General features: G+C 34.9%; 1 protein-coding gene across 2 annotated transcripts in view; it reads left to right on the forward strand.

The window, feature by feature from the left end:
* The window catches only part of LOC127858862 (uncharacterized), an 84,484-nt gene that overhangs the window by 60,097 nt on the left and 5,089 nt on the right, over nt 1-19,298 (forward strand). The window contains exons 2-4 of one of the 2 annotated variants that reach the window (XM_052396200.1): nt 15,420-15,591; nt 15,992-16,012; nt 18,687-18,864. In XM_052396200.1, coding sequence (XP_052252160.1) covers nt 15,420-15,591; nt 15,992-16,012; nt 18,687-18,864 — 371 coding nt within the window. The remainder of the gene's footprint in view (nt 1-15,419; nt 15,592-15,991; nt 16,013-18,686; nt 18,865-19,298) is intronic. The other variant, XM_052396201.1, reaches the window with a different exon arrangement.

Here is a 19,298-nt window from a genome sequence, read left to right on the forward strand (position 1 = left end):
TGTCGCGAGTGGCATAATTAATCCAAGTACTCCCACGCTTGATGCTTGATTTCATCGTGCGCTTCGAGGAGGCAGCTCGCTTCATTGAATATTAAAGCCCAGTCAAATGATATACCATAGCCAATCAGAATAATGTACACTAGTGAAACATAGGGCAATTGTTATTATGTTATCAACTGCAAGAAAAATAAAATGCCATTAAAGTCAAGCGTTACTTTTTATATTCGCCGTGCATTTTTGTCGTTTTACAATGATGACTGAACTTATAATTGGCAATCAAATGCATAATTCGCTTTCAATAACAATATATATAGGGTCAGACCATAGACCAATCTAGGTACGTGTATCACAAGTAGACACAACTAATATAAAACTATACCGGCTCGTAAACAAATATTCAAATTTTTATGCCCCCGGTAGGGTGGCATATAGCAGTTGAACTGTCCGTCAGTCAGTGTGTGCGTCCGTCCGTCCGAAAACTTAAATGGCCATTACTTTTTCAATATTGAACATAGCAACTTGATATGTGTCATACATGTGCATCTCGTGGAGCTGCACATTTTAGTGGTGAAAAGTGAAGGTCAATGTCATCCTTCAAGGTCAAATGTCAAATATATGGCGTTTGTCCGTCCGAAAACTTTAACATTCGCCATAACTTTCTCAATATTCAAGATAGCAACATGATATCTGGCATGCATGTGATTCTTAAGAAGCTGAACATTTTGAGTGGCAAACGGTGAAGGTCAAGGTCATCCTTCAAGATCAAACGTCAAATATATGGCGTCTGTCCGTCCGTCCGAAAACTTTAACATTGGCCATAACTATTTCAATATTGAAGATAGCAACATGATATTTTGCATGCATGTGTATCTCATGAAGCTGCACATTTTGAGTAGTGAAAAGTGAAGGTCAAGATCATCCTTCAAGGTCAAATGTCAAATATATGGCGTCTGTCAGTCCGTCAGAAAACTTAAACTTTTTATGCCCCTGAAGGGTGGCAAATAGTTTTTGAACTGTCAGTCTGTCTGTTCGTCCGTCAGTCCGTCCGTCCGTTCGTCCGTCCGTCCGAAAACTTTAACATTGCCCATAACTTTTGCAATATTGAAGATATTTTGTATGCATGTGTATCTCATGGAGCTGCACATTTTGAGTGGTGACAGGTCAAGGTCATCCTTCAAGGTAAAGGGTCGAATTTTGCAATATTAAAGATAGCAACTCGATATTTGGCATGCATGCGTATCTCATGGAGATGCACATTTTGAGTGGTGAAATGTCAAGGTCATCCTTCAAGGTCAGAGGTAAAATATATGGCTTCATTCCGGCAAAGTAGGGGGCATTGTGTTTCACGAACACAATGCCCCTTCTTTGCCGGGTTGAAGCCATTGACACAGCTGAGTAGGTGATTTCGCTTTAGTAAAAATTTTGACGGACGACGAAGAAAGACCGATCACATTAACTAGCCCTGAAATTGATCTACAAATAGCCCAATTTTGTGTCACATTTTAATAATTTTCCATTTCCTCATAAACGAATCATTTGACCATTCAAAAAAAATTAAGATCGAATTGCAGAATGAACATTTATTTCAAACATGTAATATATACATGTACACTAGAGTTTCAGGAACAGAAAATCAAGTAAGAAAATACAAAATAAACATATCATATATTTGTGCCCGTGTAAATATTAAATATAAGATTTACAACAGTCATTTCGTTTAAAATATTGACGTTTGAAATGAAATGTTAATAAATCTTTTGAAAGAACCATATTTTGAAAGGAACTTACCACAATTTACGAGGATTTCATAACTAAATGACCGCCATGTTTTCAAACAATAAGTGACGTTTAATTCATTCTTTTGCAATCTAACAATGAAATGAAGAACATGATTAATCTGTTTTTGCCAAGTTTGCAATGTCTTTAAATGTGTACAACAATACTAGTGAATTTATTTTAGCAAAGAAAAAAAACAACGTTTAACTACTTCATGATCAATTCCAATAACAAGAATGTCAATTTTTTGTTGATCATCGACACATTGTAAATAAAATTCGAAACGAAACTCACTTGAACTAACTTAAAGATTAAATTTGCAAAATATAACCACTTTTCTTTTTTAAGCATATATTTTTGCATATGAAATTAGTAACCATCCAATATTTCAGTCAAGGCAAAGAACAAAGAAGTCGCACTTTCAATCGATTTTGGAGTTGGCAGTTGCTCCCGCTGCATTTCACACACATGTTCTAGGACGGGTATGAAGTCATCTTTACACCCAAACTGCGGTTTCTTTACAAAGTATCTCTCTTGAATACGATCAATGGTTTCCAATTCGCAAGAAAGCCGAATTAAAAATTCTCTGGTTCCATACGCCTCAGGCTGCTAGTACATTACCGTCGGTATCCCATTTGGTGCTTCCATGTGTCTTTGCTGCCGAATCCGATGAGAATTCCATAGATGGGTAAAATAGTTCAGATCATGTTGTATTAATGGTATGAAACAGAATCTCAAGCATTCTAAATACACAGGATCATCAATCCGTAGCAAGCCGCTGTGTACCATGTCCTTAAAATAGTTCCTCAAAAACACAGTAAAATTTACCCAAAAACGTTCAATGCTTTGATTACCAGTGGATCTCCCAGTCATGTAATTGTTCATTCCAGACATGCTATCTCTGTCATTAAACCTAAACGCTATTTGCATAGCCCGTACCTAAACGTTTTCTGTCCCTGCATCGTCACGAACCAGACGTGGAACGCGACCAATCCGTTTCACAAAGTTAACAAAGATGCCCGCAATAATTCGATGGTCATTATTCGAATAACATGCCTCCAGCCATAACATGCATCTGGAAAATCCATCAACCGCCCCGTGTATAACAATTTCAAAAGTTGTTAGCGTAACATACCCATCAATTTGTTTAGTAAAATTAGGGCCTTTATTGGTATAGACTATGCGTCGCAGGCGAAGTGCAGACCTAAGAGCAACACCCTCAGGATCAATTACCTTCAATAACATCTTGTTGATTCTTGGGTAACTTTGACATTTGTGATTGTGTTGACCAGTTTCCATATAGTTTTAAAACCACATTCAGCCATCCCTCTTTTATATACTAAACGAATTGCTCGTATAACGTCTGGAAGAGGAGACGACGCGTTGCGTCTTTTTTGCCCTAACCTTTGCAGTATACGTTTCAGGTTACTCAATCTGAGAGCAGTGTTGTGCAGGAAAGCAAGAATCCACAAAAATCCAGACGCGTAAAGCCCTGTTTGTGATAACGCGAAATCCAAGCATCCCTTTCTTGATTTGAAAGTACAGCTAACGATGAGTCAACATATATCAGTACCACTAAGACACAACTCTGCAATATAAAAAAGTTGTGAGTCGTTAAACACACGTTTTACAAGTATTAGTTAAGGAGAAATATCTAAATGAATCAATCGAGATTTAAGCTCTCTCAATGCTCATAAAACCCAACGAACACATAAATATGTATTGTTTGCAAACAGTGTATGTTATTTTTACGTTTATACCAAGCATTCCTACTGTAAAAATGGACTGTCTGAGGTCTTGCGTGTTTCGAAAGAATATACCAGAAACTAAAATTCTGTTTGACGCCCGGAAGTCATGAACCAATGTTGCAATAATGTGATGATGTCAAAATTTTATGACGACATGATATGAAAAAGGTGTCATGGCGCAAAAATATAACTCATCTTGTCGACTAAAACTATGATGGCAAGTCATTTTCACAAGAGCATGACGACAAATATTATGTAGATTTGTCGACTTAGATCATGTCGACCAAACATATTTTCGGGAAAAGCCTGACAGATTTACGTCGAGACTTCAACTTAATGTCGTTATGACGAGTAAAATTAAGGTGGGAAAAGCTACAAAACTATGTCGACATACCATGTTATTTCACAGTTAGTCGATATAAATTATTCCGACATGACCACATTATTGGGGTGTACCATATACGTTTCCGTACTAAAGGGGAAACGGGAACTGTGCTATAATTTCTGGATATCTCGTTTAAGTTGAAACATTTTGTAAAAATGATTATTGTATATATCGTCTTGAAGTTTCAAAATGGAATTTTTAGTATAACATTATAATCCTTTATCGAATTGACCGAGACACATTAAGTTTTATAAAAAATACTTGTTCGCATTGCATTAGGATGTCTACTTTAACAAACAGTTTTCACACTTTCACCGTTCATTGATCAATTAACAATTATTGACATTTCTGATACGTGGTTATGCATGCACTTCTTTGTTTAATGACAATAAGTGAAAAAACTCTAATATTATTTCTAAATCAAATCTATTCTTACATGTAGGGAGATATACTGGGGTATCTTTGTCGGTCCCTCATGCATTGGAGGATTTGAAAAAAACTAACATGTTAAACTACATAGGAACAAATTACATTACATTAAATGGCTTGCTTCGAGGTCAAGTTCATGCTTTGAGGTCAAATGTAAAATCAAAATACTTTATTGTAATCATTGAAAAAAAACGTGTCCGGTTTCTTATTTTCAAGGGATTTAAAAAGAGCTCAATGGTTTATCTATATGAGATGGAGTCTCAGATGCAAGAACCACATGGCTGCATTCAAGTTATATTTGGAGGTCAAATGTTAAACGAAAACTGTTTAATTACATCCCGGTCTCTTACTTGAGAAATACATGTACATGCATCTACAGCTTTTAAAACAATGCATCAATGTGTATCTATGTGAAATATTTATACAGTATATTTTTATGTATTTTAATTTCTTGCAAACCGTCTTTTTCTGCTATATAATATATGATACGCGCTTGTGTGCGTGCGTGGTCTATTACCATGTAATGTGTTGATGGCTTTGTTTTGATGTATGACTACTGTAAACAATAGATTATTAATCTAAATATTGTACCATTTATTGCTTATAAAAGTTTAATCTGCCATGAATTTCGTCTGTAATATATATCCCATCTATAACTTCAACGACACACTTACGCTTACCTATATATTAACCGCATACATATTTTTTAGTTTTGTATCCTAGACGTGATATTTTGCAATAAAAATAATTAGTTAACCAATGCTATCGATGGAAACTACAGATTTTACATTTATTTTACCTGAACATCAACATGAACATAAAAGTTTTGTATAAAAAATACTAATATAAGCAGTATGTTTTGTTTACAGAAAGTCTCTTCTTAGCAAAAATCCAGTTTAGGCGGTAAGCGTCGTCCCTGATTAGCCTGTGCGGACTCTACAGGCTAAGCTGGGACGACACTTTACGCATATCCATTAAACCCCCCTTTAAACAGAGAACGGCTCATTGCAAACAGGCGTATATTCAACAATCCTACCGATATCGCGCACTTTGTCATGCATGTCAAATCGGACTTAGCTATAAATATTATATAAATATCTTAGTGATGTTACCAATATACTCTTTCACGATGTGTTCCAAGCAACTATAGCTTTTTGATAAAAAATTCACGGTTTTCAAGAGTTGTTAATTAATTCAGTGGGATCGGTTCTTTTCAAGAGTTGTACATTAATTCCCGTGGGGTCTTACAGTTTCGAACACTGGTTTGAAACAATATTCACCGATTGGAAAAATGACAATTTTCCAACGCGAAATAATACTCCTGACAAAGAACAATAAATAACGTTTCGTTCATCAACATCAATCAAAATCGCAAGGATCGTTAACCGTTGTCCATGAGTATTTGAGAAAAAAACAACATTATTACTTCTCCAACGTTTGAATAAAGCCTTACGTTGTAATGCCTTAGTGACCAAATGGTAGAGAGAACGATTTTGCTCTTCCAGGTCCTGGGTTAGAAATCAGGTGAGGGAAATATGGGACAATTTACCTTGTTTTTGCACTAATCACCACCATGGTCCTTTCCAGAGAGAACGCTCAGCCTTTTAACAAAGACAATACGGATTGCAAAGAACGAGCTCGTATCTAGATCTACAACCTTTTGTCAAATGTGTTAAAGGTGTGACATAACGGTATATTCATATTGTTTATTCTTATGATGGAAATTAATAAGAAGATATTTTAATAATATGTATATGCAATGTTAGGATGAAGTTTGAAAAATTGATTATGGAAGTATGGTTTTATTTCTCCAGTGTAGTTCAATTATCGGGAACATCTGTTGATTTTTCTTAGTTCTTGATTAACAATTTGGCTCGTAGGTCAACATTACTTCAAACCAATACATAATTCAGATATGATAATTATATAAGGGTAATTCCAATTTCCCAAGATACATACCGATACAAGTTCGGATTGAATGTGTATCGAATGTGTATCGGGGTTTGCATAATCGATTATAGAAGTGTTAGGTTTCATATTACCAATGTAGGCTGTCCATAGAGAGCATATGTTTGTATGATCAAGTATGCTATTTAAATGAGGTCTCCTGTTCCCAAAGGTTATTATCTGCACATGTTCATCACTAACATATTGGTCAAACGTTATAACTGTGTATTGCACTTTTCTTCTGTGACGTGTGATAGATGCACGAGCATCCATCCAATAAACACGAGTTATTCAAGGGTGGGGTTTAGTGGATCAAGGGAAAAGTACAGTCAACCAATCAAGAATGAGATAGGAAATATTTAAATTTTATGGTCATGTACCTTGGAATAAAATGCTGTGCTTTGTTGTAAGAAGGAATTCTAGAGTCCTAGTTTGACAATCGAGTAGAGCAGTCACGCTTTCTTGACGTTGTACTTTATGAACATAAGAAGCGTTGTGTTAGAAATTATTTAACAGAATTAAATCTCGATGAAAACAGAAATGAACTTTGTTTGTTACTGCGTGTTCTCCACGAACGATACGTAATTACGCTACACAGTGCCCGTCATTTAAAAGCAATTATTAAGACAAAAAGGTATGTCTTGACCTGACCTATAGTCATTTACCAAAGCCGTTTCGATCATCATGGCGCTTTAAAAACATTGCTGAGCCAGTTTCCCTGATATGACGATGTTATAACGTTTTGTCATAATCGACAATCCGCTCGTTCGTTCGGTTAATTGCATGCTTAGTAACGGTGTTTTCTTGCGAGACAAATATTTCTCATTGAAGGAAGTGTCGAGCGGATAAAATTTTTATTTAAATAATAAGTTAGTCTTGTTTTTGCCTTTGGACAGTTTATTAAAAAAAATAACATTTTCTATATGACAATATTTCAATAAAGGCAAATGTGACCGATTTCTACGTTTTTATGCTCCCCGATTTTTTTTTTGGGGGGGGGGGGGGGAGCATATAGTCGCTGCTTCGTCTGTCCGTCCGTCCGTCCGTGCGTCCGTGTATCCGTCCGTGCAAAATTTGTGTCAGGGCTATTTCTCAGCAACTAATGACCGGAATTCAATTAAACTTTATGGGAAGCTTCACTATCAAGAGGAGATGTGCATATTATCAGCTGGTTCTGGTCGGATGATTTTTCAAAGAGTTATGTCCCTTTGAAATTTTCCATTAACTGTACATATAGTGCAATTCTTGTCCGGGCTATTTCTCAGCAACTAATGACCGGAATTCAATTAAACTTTTTTTGGTCTTTGGACAGTTTATATAAAAAAAAACATTTTTTATATGACAATATTTCAATAAAGGCAAATGTGACCGATTTCTACGTTTTCATGCTCCCCCAATTTTTTTTGGGGGGAGAGCATATTGTCGCCGCTTCGGCTGTCCGTCCGTCCGTGCGTCCGTGTGTCCATCCGTCCGTCCGTGCACAATTTTTGACATTTGCTCTGTTTGAGGCTTTCCATAGCAGACAAATCTGGGCGCTTCCTTCACAACTTCTTTCATACAAGCTGCCATATCGCCTAACAGTCTGATGGAGTTGCCCGCGTTCAGCATCTCAAAAACTGTTCCCTTACCGATACAAAAATAACAGGCCACAGTGCCCCATTCAGAGATTTTGCGAATGTTTATAACTGATCTTTCTCTCACTGGTTATTCCATGATGACCAATAATGCAAGCTGCATGACAACATAGTAATGTAATAACAAAACAAACACGTCTGTATCATCAGCTATCACATAAATGCAATTATGTTCTGCCTCTACGGCATCAACCATTGCCTTATCGTAAAAACGTCAGCTTCTTCGTTGGTTGTTTTTAAATCTGTTCAATTGATTATGACAACTGTATATATTTGAGTTGGCGTATCATGATCTCCTGTAACGACCGACTTTTGTGTTTGAGTGCACAAGAGGTGAAATTCTTTATCCGTCCATAAAGCTTTACAAATCAGAGAGATCAGCTGTTGTTTGTTTTAAGTGACACCAAATAAAACATTCGGTGGTGGTAATGACATGCCCTCCGTTAGTTTGTTCACCCTTGAGACATTGGTTTGTTTACCTGACCTCCCCACATTCTTGGTGCTGAACTCCATATATCGGCAAACACTTAGTAGACACCACATTCATTCAGATGTTGTCTTATATAAGACTTAAAGTTGTCAATATAGTCACGTATCTTTTCGTCTAAGGGCCATTGAATAATACATAACAGCAGATACATCTATTACTGAACATGCGATCTGACTTATAATATGTCGCCAAGACCTCTACTTTTAATACAGTCTTAAGCACCGATGTGTTTGTTTTTATTCTGAGTTCCCCTGTTTCAGTAAACATAGCAGTAGATACTGGAGCCAATTAATGGTTTAATATATGGTTGATGTCAAATTCCCTAGCTTGTAAGCCCATAAATCTCAATCAGATTGATGTCATACACTTTGGTGTCTGCAATCTTAATGCGCTTTCTAGACATAACCTGGGTTTCAACCTTTTTTAGATACTGACCAAAATTGTCCGGCTATGAGTTTTCAAAGTCCATCATTTTTGGTTTAACCAATATATATTTCTGAATCAACATAAGCAGACGTTGGTGCTATTGTTCCAGTCACAACGTTCACTTTACTGGGTGGATGCTAGCGGATCAATACTTTCTGTCAACTTTTCCGAATACTTGCTATATCCTTAGCATCTGCGTTAATCCTCCCCCGCTTTTCTTTATATGTCCCCCACCACTATAGTGGGGGACATATTGTTTTGGCCTGTCTGTTGGTCTGTTGATTTGGTCAAACTTTAACATTTACCATAACTTTTGCAATATTGAAGATAGCAACTTTATATTTGGCATGCATGTGTATCTCATGGAGCTGCTCATTTTGAGTGGTGAAAGGTCAAGGTCATCCTTCAAGGTCAAAGATAAAAAACAACAGTCAAAGCGGCGCAGAAGGGGACATATCTCATGACATGCTCACCCTTTAAGAACTTGTCGTGTGCGGTTTCAGTCATTTTCGTCATTGACCTTAGATAATTGAGGCCGTATCTCGCGTAGTTTGGGTATGCAGCGGCAAAAAAATACGGTGACATGAGCTAAACCGATGTCAAGTGAAGCGGCCAATCACCTTCTGCTCGAACAGACATCACTATAAGAAATGCTTCCTTAATGAAACAATCAAGCCACAATTTAGACGTACAACTGGCAGATGCTATGTTGTTAAGATACAATTATAGATCATTAAATGTATGAAAATTATTTTCAGTGAATACCTTGCGCAACAATTTCTCTGTCACTATTCGTAATGCCCGAACATTCTGTGGATATTTCTTTCCATTTAGAAGTTTGGAGACTCCAGCAAATGTTGACTCAAGCAGCTCGTCCAACCCATTATTTGCCATAAGCGTTCCCACTGACCACACAAAATTACCCATGAAGTGCATACCACCGAGACGAAGTACTACATCCTACAACTGCTCAGGGTATGCCCAGATAATATCGACTGCTACTTTATATAGTTGTAAATCACCTGTGAACACAGTGAAGTTCTGACCATACTTTGAATGCTTTTGCCTTTTGTCGATATGTCATTATCGTATCTGGGTCTGAAGGTTTTATATCTATAAGTTGCAAATAATCTACCTTTGTCTTGGGTCTGACTGGATGCCCCTGCTCTCGACACATCCGCTTATTATATATATTATATTCAGGACATGACTCTGTGGTTAGTGTATCTTGAAGAAATCCAAAGTCAGTTTGCTTGCATGATTTGCAAACAACCAGTTTGGCAAAAAAGTTTCAATGGCAAAAAAGGTTTTTGTGCAATTTGTACTGGCATCTGTGGTTTCTTCGGTCCTTGAAATACTATATCGGCTTGGCCATATCTGATTGTGGTGTGCGTTGAATGGTCACGCTAAAATCAATGTCGTCTGAAGAGGAACATTCTGATTGCGTTACTTTTCACTTATCAAAGGGAAATAATTTGTGAAAACTATTATTTAATGTTTTAGGAAAATAATTAAGAATTACAATTAAATTATTTGTGTATTCCACGCTTACCCGATGTAAATCAAACGGGTGTAAATAGTTTGTGCTTAACGAATATGTGTACATGATGTTAACATTATGTATTATGCAGTTCATTTGTATGTTAATTCAGGTTTCTTAGTTTCATTGTCTGTAATCTCTTCATGTATAGGAAAATTAATGTATTTAAGGGATTTAAGTGGATAATATCGAATGATCTTTTTCAAAATTCCATTCAGTAATACAATTAGTTCAGTTTGTAAAGCATGAAATTCCGATTCAATGTATTGGAATGGAAATTTAACTGCAATTATTTGCATAAGCGACCATTGGCAGCCATCTTGCGTATAATCTGGAATTTGATTTTGATTAATTCACCTCAAAAACATTATTCAGCATAACATCGTTCTATTTTAGGCTTAACAGATCCAAAATAATGGATAAAGTCATGATTATATAACCACATACATTACAATGCTGAAAACGGCGGCCATCTTGGACGCCATCTTGGATTTCTGAAAACCCTCAAAGATACCAGCCCGGCATCATGTGGATTCTTCATCAGTAACATGTCAACTAACAAAAACACTTTAACTTTTACAATACACCTCAATGTCGGGTATATGTCATTTTCTGCCGGACTATATAGTGCAATATTGTGACAAAAAACACCTTTGGGGAGCATCACCCGTCTCCGACGGTTTCTTGTTTTTAAACAGGAATGCATCTTTATTTTATTTTACCCGCCTTAACGTCCAAATGGAAACGACCATGGGACATAACACTGACTTTGCCAGCTCTTTCTTGTGTAACATTAAATAGATAGTTGCTTAAATTATTCTTTTGAACAACGTTGAAGGAAATAAACAAAATATTTAAATCTATTTATTGGATTTGATAAAACATTTTATTTGATCAGTTTCTATTTAAAAAAAGGTTAATTTCCACTATAAATAATATGTCACGTTACTGGGAACTCACACTATTCAAACAGCGAGAATTAAGAAAAATTGCTGCGTTCTAATTTGGCATTCATCATTATTCAATGTCGGAACACAGATGGCAGCTATTTTCGAATCGATAACCCGTTTTCTCATATTGAACAAGATAATAATTTACCACAAATTATTCGAAGGTCTCCATTTGATTTCCGGCGCCATTACCAGTGTATGTAAAATAGACCACAAAGTCAAGCAACGTCTAATGAGACCATTAATCAATACATATAGACATGAATTTTCCATCTAATCATGTGAATTGCGACTGGATAAGATTGGTAATTGTGTTGTTAATGTTTTAAACCAGATTTGTTCTTGAAGGAGAATGTAATGAGGAATATGTCGAATGAAATCACGAAAGGGCTTGTGTTCTGTTGTTCTCCTGGATTAATTCTGAGAAAATCTGCCTGCAGTATCTGTTTAACTTTGGTTCAACCCATGTATTTATGTCGTGTTGGTTTATTGTGCTCGGAACAGTTGTTGGTAGGGAAAAGGGATGCATGATCAATTTCAATTTGCGTTTAACGCATAAAAAGCATCAATTCAAAAAGTCTGTTAATTATTTTAATATTCCTGCATTTTGTGTTTTTAAACGTAAATTCTGTTGTGTGTAAGAACAATAGTGAAGTGTATGTGTTTTAATTGAAAATAAAATGTACCGAAACTATAAATACAATAAATACAAGGACTTAAGGGAACACAGAGACAAACCTCCAGCAAGACGACTTCACAACGCCAGTATTCATAACTCAATGTTCGGCTATCACCACCGGGAAAGAGGGTGAGCAGTAACATTGTAATAGTTGCAATGTTTATGTTGCGAAATAGATTAGTGAAAGGTTATTGTTTAAAATTGATCGATACTTCCTGCAGGAGGAACGTGCACCTAAAAAGCGCACACCAAAATGTGGAAAAAGTGTATGAATTGAAGAATGTATAAAAGAATGAATCAATCAACTATCAATCGATTAAAAAATAGAAAAATAAAAATCAAATAAAAATCAATAAATAAATAATGAAATAAATACATGAGTACATTCTTTCATAATATATAAATTAATTAACTTAAATAATTAAATATTGAATTAAATTAATTCATTAAAGAACGAACTGACAAACAAACGAACCAACGAATGAATAATTAGCCAGTCCACTGAATAATTATTAAGCTTGCGATCATTTTTCGCTACATTACATCATTTTCGTTAGGTTAACTTTAAATAAACAAAACATGCTTATAGAAATAATGAAAAAAATGTTATGGAAAGCGTTTGGTTTGCGAATAATTCTAGGAAAATTGTTAGTTCACCTTGCCTTCAGATTTAATAATGTTATGTTAATAGGAGTTTTTAGGTGTTCTGTTTTAAGAGTAGTGGATAATATCAACAGCAAAAATCCTTCGTTATATGATGTCTTGGTTTTTATTGTTTGCCTGATTAAATAGAAATTTAGAAGATTTCTGCATATCACTGCTTATTGTTGAATTTAGAAATCGCAAAAAAAGGTTAACGAAACAAAAACTTAAGCCGACTTACCCACGCTAAAGCTTCGGCAATGAAGAAGAAACAAATCAAATGTTTTGGCCCGATTATCGCTAAGAACACTTAATTCTGCACAATCGACAAATGTTTCGTTGATTTTGGACAGTGTTTAATTTACCGAAGATTATCAAATGTATGCGTTAGAAGATGTATAATTGTTATCAAAGGTGGTTAGCGTGTGGCTATGATATTAATTAGTGAAAAAATCATTTTGAATGATAAATTATCATATTATAACGAAAAGTCAACTTTTCTGGAAAAAAAATTCACTATCAAATATATATATAACAATGTATCACACTCGAAATCACCAAAAACGGGGTGCAAATCTTTGAACAGCCATTAATTCATCAATTTTGCAGCGATTTTCACGATATTTGCCTAATTCTATGTGTATAGAAGGTATTATTTTATGCTTTCCGGTGGTTTAAAAGGAATTATCTTTGAAATAAAATGTATATTTCACTGTTTCAAACAGTGAAAAATATCTGTGAAAAATATCGATATTTATCACTGTTTTACTGTGAAATTACGTCATTTTTTAACGAAATGACGTCATCATTCCAGCGAAATTCTTCAGTTAAACTCTTTTAAATTGTCAAAACAAGGTAAATAAAGCAAAAAGTAAAAAGAAAATTTGTTGGATTCTGTGGAATATTGATTTGTATTCACTCGTGATCATAAGCAAATTATTTTCTATGATAACTCATGAATTAAAAGCGATATTCCACCGAATCCAACAGATATCCTTTATTTATTTCACTTTGTAGATGCTCATTCCAAAAAAAAAACACTACTGAAAACAACAAAACATTTTGTAGACTAGTTTATTATGAAGTATTGTATATACAATAGCGATAGCCATTTATCACGTGACCTTTTTTGCATGGCTACAAAACACTTATAAAAACCAGAGTAACTAAGCTTCATCGATTACGCTGTACCGTTTTAATTTTCCTTTTTAGAGTGAGAAAATAGTATAAATGCTTTATGTCACTGCTAACTTTGATAAATATAATAAACAGTGGCGTTTAGCCGAGGCAGTTTCTTAGGTCATTCTATGGGGGTCCATGCCCCCCCCCCCTTACACCCGGAATTTTTTTTATACCTAGAACGTCTCTGGTGCGTTTTAAAGGCCATTTAACCCACATTCAATACCTAAATTATCGGAATCGTGGACGCTACATATGATCGTTTAGTATCAATAAAGTTAACAAAATACAAGTTTATTGTCTATTTTAGATTTTGTTACCATAAACGGTGTTTGAAGTGACAATTATGTAACAACCCTAACTACAGAAAATAGTCATATATTTCAGTTGAAGTCAGATAGAAAAAGAAGAAAAAATGAGACGCAGCTCTTTCATTCAAGCCATAATATGTATATGGATAATAGCATGTGCTTTTTATATTTATTATTGATATACTAGTTCAGACAAGTTCACCGTGAAACAATTCATGGACGATTTTTTACCATTTAAAGCTTGAACGCACCATAGGGCTCTTTAAAAAAAGGTTTTAATACATTAAATCAATAGCGTTTTCAATCATTAGCACATATAAAAAGGATCATTGATGGAAGTTATTTGGAAAAAAACGGACTTACTGGGGTTCGAACCAATGCAGTGACAATATAATAGTGGTCAATGGATCTAGAGTCTGACTCGTTACCGATTGCGTCACAAGGACATATTGATAATCATGAGGAGTACAAATATTTGACTTAAATCAGTAAAGTTTTGGCCATTGTGTTTCAATTTCCTTGTGTAAAATTTTGTTTTAGCACTGCGTCATCATTTTCTGTCAGTTCTATCATAAACTACATTGACTATTAAAAAGAAAAAACTTGAACTTATTTATATAAAAAAAGTTTAATACGCGGGATATCATAATTTGAAAATTCTAATGTAAACAAAGATTCTTACCACCCGAAACGGTCCGGATTTAACTCGACGCCGGCCATAAAGAGGAGAATACCAATAAAGCCGAAAACGCCAACAACCCGAAGTTTGTCTAGGTCCAAAATAGACTCAGACATGGCCGTAAAACACCCGATTCTAGCTCAGTACGTTCCGATGTCCACCATGAATATAGCATCGAAGTGTACAGTGCGACGCTTGGTTTAATATAAGGATTTTCCAAATCATTTTGCCGAGCCATTTCGGCATCAATTGTTATTAAATTAAAATAAGTATCTGCCTCAACATGAACCTATTGTACTCAATGATAATATTTGTTTGTGATTATCATAGTGCCTAAATTCCATTAAATTGCTTTAATTTCTTATATAGATTTTATTCTTTGACATTTATTTTCCTCTTTTTCCTTGTAATCTCAACATTGCTCTGCAAATTTTAGCCGAGGCAACTGCCTCGGTGTGCCTCAGCGTGGCTACGACTAAATAATATGCAATTTCTACGGTCTCGGCATTTTGAGCAGCATCGCTGTTTTTAGAGCTTTTTTAGAATAGGAGAAACTGGTTTGGATGAATAGTTACGCATTATTACGATGCATCAAATATTTCAGCTATGGCGAAACCGGAGTTGACGTCACGACAGACGCGCGGGTACTATTTGACGCGGTGCGACAAGGCAAAAATCACCTTGTGCGATTCATCCTCGAGGCTTCATCTGTTGACATCGTGAACTCCAGAGATCTTCATGGAAAAACACCCCTTATGGCGTGTTGTTATACAAAAGTGAGTAATACATTCTATTGATAGGTTTTTGTTTTGGCGCTGAGTGTTTTCCAAACGTTTGCAAATTGTGTTCTGTTGTTGCAATACTTTATATTTCCTAACCTCTTGCTGGATTTTTCACTAGAGTGTCGTAACTATACTTTCTCTTTAAATAATGATTCTGGAGTGCCATTATTTTTGTATAAAGCCGTGTCTTTTGACAGAAACTTCGTTACCAATCTAGCTAGATTTATTTGCAAAGTAATCGTTACACAATCATAAAGTGGATTAATGTGCATTAGCAGAAAATTGATGGTTCATATGACCCATTTATTGATAACGATCAATCTGCAGAATGTTTAGTTTGTTTGTTCGCTCCATTTAATTAATTGGCTTATAAAGTAATCGTATAATTATATAGGACAAAATGAGCCAACTAATGGTGAGTTATGCTTGTTAACTTTTGCATTTGGTTTCAACTGAAGCCGCTTGAGACCTGCAAAGAAAGTTATATACTTTTCAAACGAATGCATAATATTTACATCAGAGAAATCAAAATAATTCATTCACTCTGTATCTATTGCCTTAATGAAAAGCTTTTTTACGAAACCAACAGTTTCAGTCTCGCCAAGGCGCAACTTTTGTTATTTTTTTTTTTAAATGTAGCGTAATTCAAAACAAAGTCACTCAATTTTCAGATCACTTTTTATTTGATTTCAACTGTTAAACTTATTTATTTAATCTTCGTTTTTAATGTCATACGTAGGGCTGACATGGACAATTTAAGATTCAGATTGCCTACATATTTCGAACAAATTACCCAAGTCCGAAACTGAACTGACTGCAAAAAATGTCCTTGCTTTTCTACGGTAGTAATATATAATAGCATAGAAACCCAAATCAGTTAATACATTCAACGAGTACATTTCTGTCAACCGTACGGGAAAAAAACACTTCATGTACTAATTATCAAGATATGGGATATCCATTAATATCATTTGGATATGAGATACCAATTAGTGCAACGGAATTACCGTGAACCTAATTGAACTCCGACCTGGTGTGTTTGACGTATTCATGAATTAGAAGATAAATATATATGTGCATGTACTAACAGGAGAATTTACGCACAAATTAACCTAAAATGTATTTTATATTTTGCATGTTATTTTAGTTTGGTAATGCTTTGCAAATGTTTCTATTCAATGGAAAAAGCATTAAAGTAACGGGTAACATTTCGAAGGATAGAGAGCATACCATAATTTTACAATCGTATTCCTTACTAATGATATTTGAATTCAAAAAGCATTTCTCCGTCATTCAGATGACCGCATATATATATATTTACTCCTGCATATGCCTGCATGATTTTGTACTGTATGCACTGTATGTCAATAAACCAAACTTGCAGCAGATAAACAATGGCCTTTTTTGAAGTTAGAAGCTATGTGCATATTTGTATTTTTTGTATTTTTTCTGCTATTTCGATGGTAATATTTTCATAATTAATGGATTCCAGTATTGTTGCGTGGTTAAATTTTTTTTATCTTTGTTAAATTCTACATTTTAGTTAGTGCAAATAATAATATATAGCCTTTATATTTTAATACATTCATACATCAATGTCAATTAGGTACAAGGTCAGTCCGTTGCACTAATTGGTATCTCACTTCCAGCAGATAATAATGGTTAACTTATATTGCTAATGTGTACATAACGTGTTTATTTTCCAGTATTGACTATAGAAATATACTCGCTTAGGGACGAAGATAACAAAAATAAAACGATTTTTTCTTTAATGACTGATTTCGTGGAAAAAATGACTGTCTGCTTTTTTACATGCATTCAGACATTAAGTAAAAGATTACGGATGCGGACATATAGACATAACTTAACATCATTATACAATTCCGAGAACAACTTTCGTCGATAAGATCGGTAATTGAAATGGCTTAAGTTCAATTTATACAAGTTATTTTCTTCAGTTCTCTGAAAATTTTCTTGCGAAGATTAGTAGATAAGGAATCTGCAGTTGTGTGGTATCGATTACTGATTTGCGTCATTCTAAGAAAAAGCCATTGCCCGTACCAGGAATAACAAGACAATATCACATATCATGACGTATAAGATATATACTATCTACGATTATTGGAATACAGGTATAATACTGTGATAATTAATGAGTATAAACAGTCTCAAAACGAACTCGTAAAATCGCAAATTCCAGAATTTATTTATAGAATAACAACAATACAACTATCATTTCAATGGCAGATTATAATGTTTATGGGAATTGTGCCGAGGCTCATTACGAAAGGGGTGAGGGGGTCGACAAGGAATACCTTACCAGAAGAAATATAATAATGTGTTTCTACTTTTAAATTCAAGTTACTTTTAAAAGATATATGTGTTTACATAAAATAGGCAATCTTACGCATGTGTATACGAAAGTATTTTAAGAATTCATTCTTTAAAGGGGGCATATATTTGGTAGGTGTGGGGGTTTACTTTGTGTCGGGGGAGGGGACTAATGAATGCCCTTAATTAGAAAATGTGCATTTTGGAAAGTCTGCTTGTCAAACTTGACTGTTTGTAATATTGTCATTATTGAAAGTCTTGACGATTTTATGCATGCTTCCTTTCGTTACGTTCTTCCTGCAAATTTTGTAACATAGATTTAATCTTAAACATGACAACAATTTAACATCGACGTTTCGAACACAACAAGTTATGATGAAGTATTATCATTATTATGGTATTTATTATATTGAAGCTAAATATAATGTTATATGTATGTAATAAAGTGTTTTCTGCAGAGTGTATATCAGTGTTATAGTAATTTTATTGCAATATGATTAAACTTAACATAAGAAAACAACATTTCAACAGATGTGGATCCGGTCCGGATTACAATTATTTTCGGTTTCTTTTTTTTTTTTTTCATAAATATGAAACACTTGATTTCACATAAAAATATAAAGCTGATACATGAATTTTACAATCTTAAGAAATGTTCGTTAGTTGCCATTTGATGCGTTTTAAATATAATTTGAAAACAAAAGTTTACTTTATTAATTTTTCAGCTGTATGAATTTGAAACATTGTCGATTTTGCAGGAGGAAGGTGCGCGTGATAACACCGTTCGTCTGCTTCTACGTCACGGAACTGACGTCAATTTGACCGACGACTGCGGACGCACCGCCCTTAGCTACGTCTGCGAGCGACGTTGCAATGACATCTTGCGTATTCTAATCAAAGAGCATAACATAGATCCGGACATAACTGACACAAATGGTAAGTTAGCACGTACGATTATTGATTACAAAAAGGTAAAAGGTACATTTGGCGTTATGTTAACCGATTTAATAAACAGAAGGCGAAAACATATGCTCCTTTAGCTGCTGCAGATGATGATGGCGATGCTGGTAAAGATGATGATGATGATGTTGATGCTGCGGCTGCTGGGGCTATACGATGGTGATAATGATGATGATGATGATGATGATGATGATGATGATGGTGGTGGTGGTGGTGGTGGTGGTGGTGGTGGTGGTGATGATGATGATGATGATGATGATGATGATGATGATGATGATGATGATGATGATGATGATGATGATGGCAGGCCCAATGATAAACGACGTTAATCCCGTTTAAATATCTATTTTATGACTTTCATTACCCATGTATATGTGATAATATCATATATATATATATATATATATATA

Source organism: Dreissena polymorpha, chromosome 14 (genome assembly GCF_020536995.1).
Source record: "Dreissena polymorpha isolate Duluth1 chromosome 14, UMN_Dpol_1.0, whole genome shotgun sequence".
Lineage (NCBI taxonomy): Eukaryota > Metazoa > Mollusca > Bivalvia > Myida > Dreissenidae > Dreissena > Dreissena polymorpha.